Source organism: Drosophila teissieri, chromosome 3L (assembly GCF_016746235.2).
Source record: "Drosophila teissieri strain GT53w chromosome 3L, Prin_Dtei_1.1, whole genome shotgun sequence".
Lineage (NCBI taxonomy): Eukaryota > Metazoa > Arthropoda > Insecta > Diptera > Drosophilidae > Drosophila > Drosophila teissieri.
The window spans coordinates 6769947-6785058 of record NC_053031.1 but is presented as its reverse complement, the minus strand read 5'-3'; the positions used below and the strand labels follow the sequence as shown (position 1 = coordinate 6785058).

Sequence of the window (15112 nt, the reverse complement as noted above, 5' to 3'; positions counted from 1 at the left end):
TGCGTCATGTGAAATACTCGGATTTGGCTTTGTGTTTCGGCATGTAACGCATAAATAATCCGAAAACCCCCAAACCAAACCGAACCGAACCGAACTCAAAACAGTTTTGTTCCGCGTCGCTCATACGCACCGTGGGTCGTCAAAGTCAAAGTCCAGACGCTGTGAGCTGCATTGGTAATTGAATTGCCGTGTGGCTTTGTTTATTGAACTAGCTGGCGAATATATTGTATCTCTACTACTCGTCTATGATTATTCATGGAATGCTCGCTGATTTATCCCTATCTCCTACTTTTCGAAAATGATTTCATGCCGCGTGACGTCAACTGCATCGGATATATGGCTATATAGGAGGCCTATTCGCCACGATCGGTTTATCGAGCCCAAGTCAGTCACTCGGATTGACTGGGAGGCCTTGGATTTCAGCGCTCCATTAGACGCAAGCGACTCCAAGTCGCCCACGCACTTGATACTTACCAACAACAATGGCAGCTGTGGCGCCAAAAAAAGCTAAGTTCAATTTGCAACTCCACTTTCGGGGCTTAAGATCTCGAGAGCCACACCAGATACCATCGAGTGCCAGACACTTTTTGCAGCCGAGACAAATAATTACAACGACTTTGATTTTTTAATTAATTCGAGCCACAAGGCGAGCACAAGATACAGATACAGATACAGATGGCCATAGATACGCCAGCAGAAATCATATGCCGGACTTTTATTATCCGTGTGGGCTGGCGGGTTGTTGTTTTGTTTCTAGGTTTGTTTGTTTTATTTCGTTTTCCTGGCTTCTAATGGATTATGAATATGGCAGCATACCCTATTCGAGAGCTTTATATTTTAGGGCAGGGAATGGTTCCGCAGGTAATCCAAAACAATCCGAATGTCAATTCAAAGATTATTGATGGGGTTAGATACTTTAAATCGTTCTAAAAGAATTCTTTATATATTATTCTTATGACTTTTTGAACAGAAAATATTTTCCATTGAAAATATATTAAATTGTTCACACTGAAGTCTCAAAGTAGCTGCCACTAAGTAGGTGATCTAAGGCGTGCTAATTAGCTGGGTAGCCCCGAAATGAATCACACATATATAGGGAACGCAATCTAGGTCCCCTTCTCTTCCGCTTTTAAGTGGATATTGCCTATCCCTCGGAGCGAAGGGTATCAAAAGCTATGCACTTGGCCTTTCTCCCTTGACTATCAAATATTTGCGTTGCCAGCTAAATTCGCTGACTCAAATCGCGAATTGCCCGGAGATTTTGTTATTACTTTTAGACGTGTTTATTTGTCTCGATTAAAATGGCTCGAAAATGGCTTGGGGTATTTGAATCATTTTTATACTGATCGGAAACTGTCGAGACGCCAAGTTATCTAACTCCACATCGGCCTGAACCTGCTTCGCACTTCAAGATCCAACATGCCAAGGCCGTTCGCAAACCCTTTCGAAAATGAGTGAAGTATTGATCACACTTTTGGCCCAGAGATGCACCGAACCAGCGATGTGGTGTGATCTTTAGACCCAGCTCGCTGGCAATTAGATGTAATTATTCTATGCAATATGTGCCGCATATACGAATATAGTTTTCCATTTCGATTTTGGCGCGTGACAATTGCGGGTGGGCCTCAGACCGAGAAATCGGCTTACTCGAGAGGAGAGCCAGCCCCCAAAGTAGATTAAATTGGCCCAAGCAGAACTGACTGAGTCAAAAAAATACGACGAACCCAGAGCCGAAGCTTTGGCGCTCGCTTTTGAACCGAAGCGGTTTCGAATTTGAAGTTTTTAAACCGTCAACTAAGCTCGCTGCGAATTTAGTGGCAAACGAGCCAGCCAGTCGACCAGACACACGAGCGCGAGTTTGAAATCGAAAACCTGGCCCAAACTGAAATTCAAAACCGTCGAAATAGCAGTATAGCAGTATAGCAGTGATCGCAGATTGCAACGAGCGTGGGCTGTAATCGGAAGTGTTAAGCAAAAATAAATATTTGTATAATAAACAAAAAGCCCAGCAGCTGGAGCTGGAACTAATTGAAAGCCTCCCGGCTAATTGCCAATAATGAGGATTGCCGAAATTGGCAACCGCTGAGAAAATAGATAATTTGGAAAATCTTGTGCGTGTGTACGAAGCCGTGAAAAGCCAACGGCAAATAAATTGCAAATTAAATCGGCATATTAATACGAAAGCACCGAAGGATCACCATGAAATCGTGGCTGGTAAGTGGCCTTCAGCTTTAATCAGTTTTAATCAGCGATAAGTTGTGTACAAGCGTAATTTTTGGTGTGCGAAACTAAAAATCGGCATACAGTGCGTCATAAGGAGTCAAACAGTAAGGGAACAAGACAAGGGTAACTAGGTTTCATCCATCTTGATCTCGTCACAGCGGTTCTTGTTCTTCAAGAGATAGGTAGCCAGGAAGCTGATCGGATCACTGGGTCGATCCCGGGCCAAAGCCTGCAGTCCGTGCAGCAAAATGGGGGCCACTGTCTGGTCGAGATACTGGCGCACCGGCATGGAACTGACATCCGGACGCGGCTTCTGGCAGGCGGCGAATGCATTGGTTCCCTCCATCGATTGCTGCGAGTTGGAGTCGTTCTTGGCCACATCTCCGCCGCCATTGAATTCCGCCTCTCCCGGGGAGACTGGCATTGTTGGGCTAAGGGATAATCCAATAAGTTCCTTATTCGTAAATTCAGTTTTATGCAGAAATATGAGGTTGTTATTCTGAACTTTTCTCACCGTTTATTTAGAAAATATACAAATATTTAGTTTGCTTTTTTTTTTTAATTTTCAATTCTAACTGAGCTCTAACTGCTGTGAATGTTGCTTTGAAAATGATAGGCCATAGGATTTATTTCCACAAGCTACTGAAATAAAAGTCTTGGCATGCTAAGTGACAGCTATAAATTGTCCCATTTCAAAATACCTTACAACCGTTAATATTACGAAATAGTAACTATATATTTATGTTAAGTGTAGAGCTTAGAAATAGTAACTATATTTATGTGCTAAGTGTGGAGATCAGAAATAGTTACTATATTTTTATGTCAAGTGTGGAGCTTAGAAATAGTAACTATATTTATATGTTAAGTGTGGAGCTAAAAAATAGTAACTATGTATATTTATATGTTACGCGTGGAGCTAAGAACTAGGTCATGTTTAGATATTCAAAGAATGCAGTTTGGTTTTCTATTGAGTGCCTTCGATGATGTCACCCAGAGTTTTCCCATCACTTTGTCGCCGGCTTTCGGCTCGAAATTCAATCACCCACAGTCGGGTCGTAAATCAGCCCATACTTCCCATAGATAACCGCCTGACCTCGACCCAAAATTTATGTGAAGCGGCCAAGATTTAGGAGCAGCGTTCGGTTTGTTTTACGGGTTAGCCAAACACAAAGTCGCGGAATTAGCCACGGCAATTATCCCCTAAGTGGCTACCAAGTAGCCCCCCACTAATTAAGCTAAAGGGGACCAAGTGCAATGGCCATAAATTAACGTCCCCCCGTTCTGCAAACTTGTAGCTGAGTTTGATTTCAAAATGAGCCAGCTGGCTGTGTAACTAGGTAACCCTTGATAGGTGGGGTGCCATAATCCAGTCGTCAGTGGTCGGCGATGTAAACGTGTTCTGAGAGTCGTAAAATCGATGTAGAATCGCCTGCTAAATTGTTTGCTTATGTTTGGCAACACTTTTAAACTTAATTGCCACCTGTAAATCACATAAATCTGCACGCCATCTCACTCGCACCTTCCTCTATAGATTTGTCGCTGTTTTTTGATGCGAAATTTATTGAATAATTCATGGGAAGTGATTAACACATATTTCGCTGCGAGAAACCAGAAACCTGTAGTTTTTGACCCATATTTCAGATAATTTTCGCCAGAAATTTGAATACGAATAGAAGCGGGGTCAGAAAACAAACACAGAGGGGGCAACACTATATGTTCCTTAACTGTTTTCAAAGGCCTCAATCATTCGGTTGCCACAAAAATCGTGCATTACATGGAGGCTTGCCCAGATATCGATCGGCGAAGAGAAGCTAGAGAAATGAAGAGCCCGCCAAAGGTCACTGGCATCTTACGATGATCATAATGATGATGATGACGCAGACGCAGACGATTATGTGCTATTCAGATACTCCGCACTCCAAGACAGTCAATGTATCTTGTATCTTTGTATCTTCTTTGAAGTGGGCAGCAGCACGTGGGCCTCACATCTGGTTAGTTGTGAAGGCAACTGCGGAAAGGGCCAGCAAATCACAACACAGCACAATAGTGGGGAGAAATACCCAACTGCAGCCACAATTGCGAAAGTCTCTAGGGAAGAAAAAGATAGCGATAAGAAAAGGAAAGAGATCGAGCTCAGCATATGCAAATCAGTTTGAACGGCATCAAAAGCCAAAACAGACAAATCCAAAAAACAAAAACAAGAGTATTTTTGGTTTCGCTGGGGAATCGAACATGTGATTACCCTAAATTAACAATAAATTATAAAATTAACATTGATTGGGTTACCCTTTAATGGTAGGTATTGGGTCCTGTTAAAAGGGGTGGGATTTTATTTATATTTGAAATAAATTATAATGCAGTTCCTTCAAATTTCCCAAGTGAACGAGAAATAAAAGGTTTTAGTATATGTAGTAATAAAAGAAACACAACACACATATATAATAATAACATAGAAATGCATAATTAAGAAATAAAACTCCGTTTTTGATGGGTCCGGTTTTCTCTTTCCCTTTGGTTACAAATCGGCTCATAAATATATCACACCCCATTCTAGGGCATTGAAAGAAAACAAAAGCAAAACCGAGCAGGGCTGAATTAGAGCAACTGAATTAATTAGCGCAGTGGAATCACTTGCCACATTTTACTTTTATTATCTATGCGACCTTGAGGGAGATAGCCTGGCCCAAATAAAATTAAAATAAAAAACGAGGGAGATGGCAGAGTGACAAAAATAAATTCAAATTGTCTTTGCCATTTTGTTTCGCACTTTTCTTCGCCTCGGATACCTTAAAGGTAAGCTGAAAACATAAAAACAGATTAGTTGCTCTATGATAATTATGCAAGACTCTCCCAGATGGATTGATATATGGGCGTCTGATTTCTGTTTCTCATGTTTTTCATTTCACAATTACCCATTATTAAATATCATTTCAAATGGAACCGCCCCTGCCGGCGGCTAATTCGCATTTTGTTTTTTCTGCATTTCACGCATAAATTATTTGGCCATAAACTGTTTTGGCCAGAGTCGATCGATGATGCTGCAACTTTTTTCTGGCCACATTCCGCCGACACATCGAGATATCGTTTTACTCCAGACACTGACCCAATTCCTTCTCTTCGTCCAGGGGAGGTGGCTAATTTACTTGGCCACTCGACTGAATTCTATGAATTCTATGGTTCACACGCCGGTGAATTTTGCACTGTTTTTTTAATGGCCTTCTTAACAAATTAGCAACAGCTGCTGTTTTGCAGTCGAATGGGAAGCGGATCCAAATGCGGTCACAGCCATAAGTGGCGGGTCACCTCAGAAGTGAGAAGTGAGTGATGTGGGAAGATGTTCTGGGTGAGACTCCGCGGCAATTAATCCATTAGGTCACCTATGTGAGTACGGGTAGTAAATGCTTCAATATTAATGAGCTCTTTCTGGTTATAGTACATATAATTATAGTGATTATTTCGCTGTAGCCAATACATTTGTAAACTAGCTTTCTTAGTTGCAACTATTTAAACAATTTAAGCACTATTGTAATAACTATTGGCAGTATGCCCATGCTAGTTCAGCTCAAAATATCTTATTTTAATTTTTAGGTATGGAATTTCTGTTGACTTTGCATTATGATTATTTAAATTTCCTTAGGGTGTTGGCTTGAAATCCTTCGGCACACAATTCCATTTCCTTGTCACACTTCTGTCTGCAACGCCCCGAATTTTTTAATGCACATAAAGCTATCTAGCCACTGACAGTTCGCAGTTGTTAGAGTGCAAACGAGGCAACCACGCTGGCAAGCAGCGACAATCAGAGGCACTTTTGCCCACACAAGAACTGACAGCGAGCGAGGAACAATGTCGCCAGTTGATCGGGGAGAATAAGAAAAAGAAATATATGCACAGATACCCAGCGTATAATATGAGTGAGTCCCACGCATGGGACGCCAGTTGAATGCCAGATGAGGGAGCTGCAGAGGGACTGTAGATGCTAATCAATCCGCTTGGCATCGAAAGTATGCCAAAGTCAGTCGGCTTGCCTGGCCTGGCCTGGCCCTTTTTCACATTTTCCCAACCCAGTGGCAATGGAAATTTCACACGGTGAAAAATGATCACCAAAATGGGAAAACATTGCATTACAAATATATACAGATTAAGAATTTTAAATGGTATAACATAACAAGTTGGGATTTCAAATAATAGAAAATAAAGGACTTTCACAATACAAAGCTTTATTTTGCTATATATTTCTTTCAAGTGCAGCGGTTCGAAAGTAAAACACAAAACAATTATCACACATAGCTGGCATTTTTGCATATACCGCTGACACAGATGGCGCCCGAACAGGGACAGCTGGCTGCCAAAAAATGCGGCTTTTCCCACACAGCTAAACGCTTTCCGCTGGAGTTCATTTACACGCAGCGCGCAAAACAGAGTCGAATCCAGCGCCGGCAATTACTATGATTAATTTCGCTTGATATGTGCATCGGGCTCTGGACTCTTGGCTTTTCGGAGGCCCAGCTCAGGCGCAATTATGAAATACGCCTTAGCATTTGAGGGGGCTTTGAAAAAAGAAGCCAGGCTAGGTGGTTGCATGCCCGCACGCTGACAATGAAAATTGGTTGGTGAGTGGGGGCTGGGTGGGGTGAAACAACACTTTATACAACACGAAATTAAAACACGAGCGAGCAATGAACAACTGCCTGCATTGGCCCATGTCGAAGTAAGTCGAAGAAGTCGGATCGAAGTCGCAGCTGAGCTGAAAATTAATGCGATAGCAATGTGCTCGTGCAGCTTTCACTCTCTTTTGGGGCCGAATGTCAGCCGGCTGGGGTATTTTGTATTTCGATACGATTTGCTTCGCATTTTTGGCCACCGTTTCTGGGGCTGCGATTGGGTTGCCCATCGCCGCCCAATTGGAGCAGACGAGGAGCAGTGCTCCCACAGCTGCCAACCGCCAACTGCCAAGTGCCAAGTGCAGTGCCAAATTGCGGAAACATTTTTGGCGACGAAGCGCGAAGCGACGCGCAAAAAAGCCAAAGCGAAAAACAAAAGACTTAAGACACGAACTGGCCGAGATGGCTGGATGAATCAACAGTTGGCGGCGCCGTTTGGTGCCACATCAGGTGGATTTTCCACTTGGTTAGCGGGCCACACTTTTCCTCTCCATCGACTCCCCGCCACCAGATGTCGACCTTCATCATGGGGCATTACCCAACGCCGATCAACTCACAGAAACTCCACTGCGCTTGGTTCCACTCTTTCACGCCTCGGCAAATTGGGCGCAGCCGCGTCGGAAGAACGGAAGGCGCCCAGAACAGACGCTGTCTGGCTCAGGTTCTTGTTATGCAACTGATTTATTGGGCAACTTATCTATCGTAGAATCCTAAAAGCAAGCAGTCTTCTCAGATAATATTTAAATATATAAAACAACAGAATTGTCAAACGAGAAATATATAAAAGCTTTAAGTTATGAACTGATTGTGTAATTGATTATCTGCACTCCACCTCAGATCCATAAAAAAATGCATAAACTACGAAATATATAAATTACATTTTATACCACTAGCTATGATTTCCAATTATGGTCAGCTCTACATTGAATTGTGGGTGCTATGCAGAGCTGAAAAAAAAAAACATAAAACTGTGATTAAATCAACTTGTTTAGTGCGCTTTTCATTCTCGTTATGCAACTGTGTAACTCATTATGCAATTTTAATAATTGTGTCAACCGAACAAAAGTGAAATGTGTCGGAAGTGTCGCCTGGTGGAAAACTTTGGCGCCGCTTCGGTTGCCAGCTGTTTGTTTTTATTTCTGTTGAGTTCATAGCTCTGCCCCTGAGTGGTCCGCCCACGTTTGTCGCTTCTGGATGACCTTGCCGCTTTGGGGCGGCACACATAAACCATATGCATATGACCATTTGTGCTTCAATAATTGTTTATGGCTCTCGGTGATGAACATTTGTTGTGACAGTCGCCCGGTGCATGTCAATTGCATGATTATCGCTTAATTATCAATTCCATTCTGGTGTTTTGTGTTCCGTTCTGTTTCACTTCGCTTCGTTCTATGCGTGACTATTGGGGATTTTACACGTCGCATCCACTTTTCAAATTACAACACCCATCTACGCAACACTCACTCGAATAATCGAGTTATCACACCGCGAGTGCCACAAATATGGAGAGCAGCAGCTTTACAATGATGCAATAAATTGCAGTGCAAAATGTGGTTAGAGCTGGTTTAGATGGATGCGAGTTGTGCCAAGAACTTAAGCGGATCGAGTTAGGAATACTTCGTAAATTATAAATAAATATTAATATGATATTTTTATTATTATTGAATAATTGCAAGAAATATAATTGTATAAATATAATGGTAGAAATATAATTGTAGAAATATATCATTAAATATTACTACTGTTCCATCCGCAGTGTTTAATTATTCTAGCAAATAAATATTCTAATATAATTCAGTAAAAGTGAGATCCGATTCAATTTGCACATTCTTTGCGTGCAGTTGACTGGTAAGTTCTATAAATAGAGATTAGCATCAGGCAGCAGCTGTCCGGCGAAAAACTGGGTTACTTAGGGGCTGTAAATCAACTATCGGTAGTGGTTTGGACCCCAGACGATCGGATGAAGTGACTCCGACTGGGACAAACAAGACAGGCAGCTCGCTGCGTGGTCGCATTCGCTGGTTATTCAATTCAGGGGCGGGTTCTGGGAGCCCACACTCTTAACTTGGCCATAGTTGGAGCCTGGCTCAAAGGCATGGCTGCTGATCGTAGACACCATTAAGTGGATTGTATAACTGCTTACAATGTTCCTATATATTGTATGTAGTGCTTTTTTTTGGCGGGGCCTCCAAGACAAACAGGAAATGCCGCAGCCAAAAAATCGTTGACCGAAAAAGGCAAGCACTTTTTTGTTGGCTTTTACTCTTTTAGTTTTTTGTTGCTTAGTTTTTTGTTGTATTATTTTTTGCAAGTTACGAAAAGTCAAACAACTAACGAAATTTAATACAATTTTGTACGGCAGATTGTTGTTGTTTCTCAGCTGCTTCCCACAGTCAAAAATCTGCGGACTTTGCTCGAAATCTGACAGCGAGCTGTCAGTCAGAATTCCAATTCCCCTCCGATTTGCCGTTTTGCCCCTTGCGAAATATCCGAGTGGGTGTTTTCCATCCGTGAGGCACTGAAATATGTTTCGGCTGCTCTTAGTGTAATTCAATAGTTGCCGGTTGCCGTTGGCGGGTCGCATTCTTGGAATTGATTGTGCCTAATGAAATGTTTCATTAGCTGAATATAGGGTTTCATGTTTTGCGCGGCTGCTGTGTTTGTGGAATTTGAGCAATTAGAAATTTTTATTTGCCTCGCTTAGCAGCTGAGGGGCTTAACAAGATTATTGACACGAAGTTTATGACTTGTTATTATTTCATACGATTTTGACATTAATATAAAAGTCCCCGCTCAGTGGGAAGTATTTTCAGTTTTTATATCTTAAATAAATAGCTTAAACACGAAATTAAATGACTCAAGTCCTCCAAGTTTGCGTCCTAAGTCTTTCGTTTAATTTTTGACTACTATATAAGCATTATATATCTTCTTTCATTGGAGTTTATTAAAAATAAGTTTGCTGAATCAAATGAACATATAGGATTATATCTATGCGGGGGACACCTTTTTAATGATTCATCGTTGTTGTTCTAAAGCTCTGTAAGTTCGTGTCTTGAGTCTTTTGATATTAGCTGGAACTGGATTTTCCATTTTTGGATATCTGTTTTCGATTTCATTGATTATTACGAAAAATAATATTTTCTTCGAAATCCAAAACGGCGCTAAATATGAATCAGCATAATTTTTCTTGTTTACATGCAAATATTTTCTGTGGGTTTTCTTGCCATCTGTTTCATGCTACTTGTCTGGAAAATAAATAATTTATTTAACTTGGCCATGCTGGACATTCATACACCCAAACTACAACATGAATTTTCCACAGTCGATTTCTGTGGGTTTTCATGCCACATGATTCACGGCATCCATCCCCCAGGCGGAAGCAGCCATCAGCCGCATAATCAAATTGAAAACGGGGAAATAGCCGAGTAGAAATCCATCACCACATGCACTCCCCAGCGAGTATGCAAAAACACTCCCCGAAAAACAAAATTAAAACCACCAAATCGGAACCAATCCAACTGAGCAAATACGATCCATGTATGTATGTCGGCTATGGGGATCGATTTGAAAGGCGATGGGCTTCATTAGCTCATTGTTCGTGCCCAGAATGCAGGCAAAAATAAAGCATTAACATAAAATTGGAATTTTCTTTGCTTCATTTATCATCTCTGGTGGATTTGGAGCGAACTGTGATCGTAATTGAAGTGGGTTTTAATTAAAAAGTGAACTGTGATCAGGCGAAGGTCACCAACAATGGGGAATTATGATTGCTTTGTTTCTAGCATTTTGCAGAATTCTTTGTTCAGCTCGGGTTTTTGGGGTCAGCTGAGCAATTTTCGATTGCGTAAGTTACAAAAGGGGCTCCCAAAGTGGGTGAAGAGGCTGCGGGGGCGAGATGGTTGCGCAACGGAAAGAAACTCTTTTTTTTTTTTGTTTTGTTACCGTTTCGACAGGCAGCAGCAACAACAACAACAAACGACTGACAATAAAGTAAACAAAATTGCGCGCCAAGGAAAACGTGATTTTCCACTTTTGATCGCGCCCAAAAGGAGTTCGCCGCATCTCGAGCGATTCTCACGTAACCAAAGCCTCTGCGGCAACAACTCCAAATGTGCAACATATGTTGCACAGTGGAGTCCCGCCAACGGAGCCACCAACCGGTTGGCTTCAAAACTGGCAGTCCAGGCTCCCAAATCGGGCCAGAAAATTTCATTCAGAGAGATGTAGCCCCGCTGGTGGCCACTTTTACTCTCGTTGTGGCCAAACACAGCGGAAACAGGCGCAATAATTTGCTCGCAATTTCAGTCGTTGCGTTGGCCGATCAAATAAATCTCCATCTGCTCGCACGGGGCTTGTAGATACTTTTAGTTATGGGCACTGCGACTCAGACACGCGAACTAGACGGCAATTTGCTAAGGTTTTTTTGGGGGAGTGGTTGGGAAAGTGACAGATTTATGTTGTTATATTATGTCATTGTTTTAGGTGGAAATTCAATTAGCTGCGTTGGAAACAACATAATGACTACTACATGAATTACTTATATGCTTAACTTACAATAAGGATTTAATATTTAAATATACAATGGGTAGTATGAATCATCAAATTGTAGGAGTACACAAAAAAGTGTTTCAGAGGACTTACATTTTTGTGCTGATGTAATTTCTTTTCCCTTAAATTATGATTAATGGCCAAGTTTAGTCAGATGACAGCCGATACTTATTAGAGTCATAAATCAATAATATAATATGCACATATCTTACAAAGGTGGGGCGAATAAAGTTCCCCCTTTAAGGAAAGTTCATTCTTCGCGGTTCAATTATTTTGATTATTCTGAAAAGTGTCCCAACAACAATTAATTAAAGCGCCATAAATTGCGTCGAGCCAAGACGTACATACATATAGTATCGCCCCAAACGAGCACGAAATTATAATAAAAATGTCAGCGGCTGCCGAAATTAGCCAGTAAACTTGGCTCATAGCCGCTCCACCCACATCAAAGCCCCTCCATCTTTTTAGCCCATGGAAATTTATGACGGAATGCTAAAGTAATTGAAGCGTAAATGATTAAACGTGCGGGTGGCTCACACATTAGAATAATTGCCAGAAGTATTATTATTCGAGCTCCAACCTTAACCATGAGCGCGGGCAAATCGGGTATAATGCCAATCCCAAGTAAAACCAAATCGAGTCATCTGCATTACGCATACGCCACGTGAACCGGTTCGATTCGCCGATGCTGATGCTGCTACTGCTGCTGATGTTGTTATTGATTCAGCTGCTACTGGTGGCGGCGTTGATGCCGTGGAAAACACTTTCACATACTGCATTTCCGCAAGCGGTTGCTGAAATGTTGCACAACCGCATCTCGTGCCATTGATTCCTCTCTGTCCAGTGTCACCTTGACTCTGAAACGTGCCACACACACTGGGAGAAATGTCGTCTACTTAATTTTATACAATGTAATCTTTATTTTATGTGTGGTGCTTATTTTTCTTTTGCTTTTACCGAAAATAATGGTGGGAAATCCCAATGATATGAAATACTTTGTGATAAACATAAAACATATAATATATTTCTCACTGGACATGAGTTGCCCCACCGGAAAGCCGTTAATGGATTGATGACTGCCGGCTTTGGTTTGGGGCAGCTGCCGGCGGATGTGATTAGTGACCAATCCTCGTTACATTACCCCCTATAAAAGCAATGCTCACAACTCATCGCAACTTTCCTTTCAGCTGGCTGTGGTGGCCCTGGCAGCAGTTGCATCTGGCAGCCAGACTCCCAGTGCGAATCAATACCATATCCAGACGGACGAGGGACCGGAGCGCTACTTCCGCTTCCAAACGGACAGCGGACAGTTTCGCAAGGAGAAGCGGCTCCAGGATGGCACAGTCATTGGTGATTGATCAACGCTCTCTATGGCGGGAAAGTTCATTAAACTTATATAACTGAGTTTGCTTTCGACAGGAACTGAGGCCTGGATCGATGCCGCGGGCTATCTGCGACAGAAGGACTACATCGCCGATAAGCAGGGATACAGGATACTGAAGTCCAAGACCATCTACGTGGGCCTAGGAAGGGCCGTTGAGGTAACTCTATTTAAATCCTAAATTAAATAACTTCTCAAATATATTTTCTTCCTAGGACGCCATCAAAGCCACCAAGGCGGCTCCAGCTCAATCGGGTGTCCTAGTGAATGGCGGCTCCTCGGGATCTACGGCCAACAGTCTGGGCAGCTATCGACGTCCCAGCTATGGCTACATCTCCAGCACCACGTCCACCACCACTCCTGCTCCATATCCACCACCAGCTCTGCTGGACGTCGAGGATTCCGGCGCCGGCAAACTGAATTACTTGCCCCCCGAACAAGCGGCCAAGATTGAGCCACAATCACAGCTCGGATTCGATCACTATCCGGATGAGCTGCCGCGGGCGAGGGATCAGCTACTGTCGCCCCTTCCGGCCACGCCGCTGGGCCCACTGGTGGACATCCATTCCAATGGTGACCCTGTCCAGGACGTGGAACTGAATGCCATCAATGTGTACGACGCGGAAGCGGATCGAGCTTTCGGCCATGGACAATTCGGTTCGGTTATTAGCTCCACTACGGCCAGACCTCCATCACTGGATATGCTACCTCCACTGAGTGCCCACAGGCGACGTCTGCGTCCGCGTCCGACTCCAGCTCCCATAGCCATCGTTTCCAGCACACCAGCGCCCATTTCTGGCGGGGATTTGTATGGCTACTCCACGCCGCAGCCCTTCGCTGCCCCTGCCTATCAATTCGCCCCGCCAGCCACGTCCTCCACGTCCACGGGATATGGCTACTATCCGCCTCCGCAGTCCCCAGTGGATGTGAACTCCCTGGAGTCGGCACTTCTTCCGCCACTGCCCAACACCTACCGAAGACGCCTGCGTCCAAGGCCAGTCCAGAGCAATCACCTCGAGGGATTGTCCGCCTCCGAATACGATGGCGTGGCATCGACCCGTAATGGATTCCGGTATGTGCTGCCCAAGCAGTACCACGAGGAGGAAACGAATCCGGCGGACGGAAAACGAGCGGGCAGCTTTGGCTACGTGGATCCCTTCGGAATCCGGCGGGTGGTGTACTACAACGCAGCTCCCGGCAGGGGATTCGTGCATCGGAATAACAACCAGTTTGTGGGCGCCAATGGAGCGCCATTCGATTCGCCGGGTCCGGCGCAGCTGGTCAACGAATAGATGGTAGGGAATAGGATCATTCATGGAGATTAGTGTGGGTCGATTTATTTTGTCAGCAATTTTTGGGTTCTTCGAAGAGTTTAGGGGTTAGAAATCGAATAAATCTGGTTAATTTTGAGTTGTAGGTTATGGCATATACCTTTTCGCTACAGAAGCTAGAAACTTAAGCTCTATAGAAACCCACGTAGTGAAATTATAACATTTATGTCATGTGATAAATTTTAAATGGATATTCAGTATTTAATCAAATTGATATTTCGAAGCTTACACCTATAGATTTTTAGAAAAAAGTTACTAGAAAATGATTTCCAAGGACTAAGTAAGACCACCCAAACTGCGTAAATCGACCCACTCTAATGCAGGTGCTGCACGTAACCCGAATCCCGACTCACTCAACGAGGCACCAAAACTAACCATAGAACCTCAACCACTTACGATTAACCTGTACATATAACCACGCTTAGAGCTTTCCTCTCTCAAGGTCCCACTCTTTTCTTTATCTGTACTGCACGCACACACACACTCAAAAGAAAACGACATCTGTGTTAATTAATTTAATGCTTAATCACATCCAAATGTAACATAATTTATAAATCGAAACACTGTGCAATTAGCGCTTAGAATAAGTTCATTTGGGGTACTCACTGCCGCACAAAATGTAGATTGCGTAAGTGATTGGGGAGAAATCGATTCACGTATTAATCTTGCCATATTAACAAAAAGTAAATTAATTAACATCTCTGTTCATCACTTGGAGCTCCCCATTTGGCCCCTTAGCGTAATTTATACCAATAAAAAATAACGATAGCCGTTTTTTGGCCAATAGCTGTTCATTTCCGAAGAATGAATACCCGTTGCCTAAAAACTTTAGCCATGTAATGCGAAAAATGTTATTGTTAAGCAGTATAAAGACAATAAAAATATATATTTAAATTATAACTATTTAGTGCATATTATTTATGAGAAATTTAAATATTGCTGGCTGATTAAACGAACTAATTTCCCAA

General features: G+C 42.8%; 2 protein-coding genes across 2 annotated transcripts; one reads left to right on the top strand and one right to left on the bottom strand.

The window, feature by feature from the left end:
• Nucleotides 1–1826: 1826 nt before the first annotated feature.
• LOC122616105 lies at nucleotides 1827–15010 on the top strand. Its single transcript, XM_043791405.1, has 4 exons — nucleotides 1827–2214; nucleotides 12620–12782; nucleotides 12852–12973; nucleotides 13029–15010. The coding sequence occupies exons 1-4, from the start codon at nucleotides 2200–2202 to the stop codon at nucleotides 14103–14105; spliced, it is 1377 nt and encodes a 458-aa protein (XP_043647340.1). The 5' UTR covers nucleotides 1827–2199; the 3' UTR covers nucleotides 14106–15010.
• Nucleotides 2209–2887, bottom strand: LOC122616106 (protein dpy-30 homolog). Its single transcript, XM_043791406.1, has 2 exons — nucleotides 2738–2887; nucleotides 2209–2654 (listed from the first exon to the last, which is right to left on the bottom strand). Exon 2 carries the CDS (start codon nucleotides 2645–2647, stop codon nucleotides 2351–2353), a length of 297 nt encoding a protein of 98 aa, XP_043647341.1. The 5' UTR covers nucleotides 2648–2654; nucleotides 2738–2887; the 3' UTR covers nucleotides 2209–2350.
• Nucleotides 15011–15112: the final 102 nt, after the last annotated feature.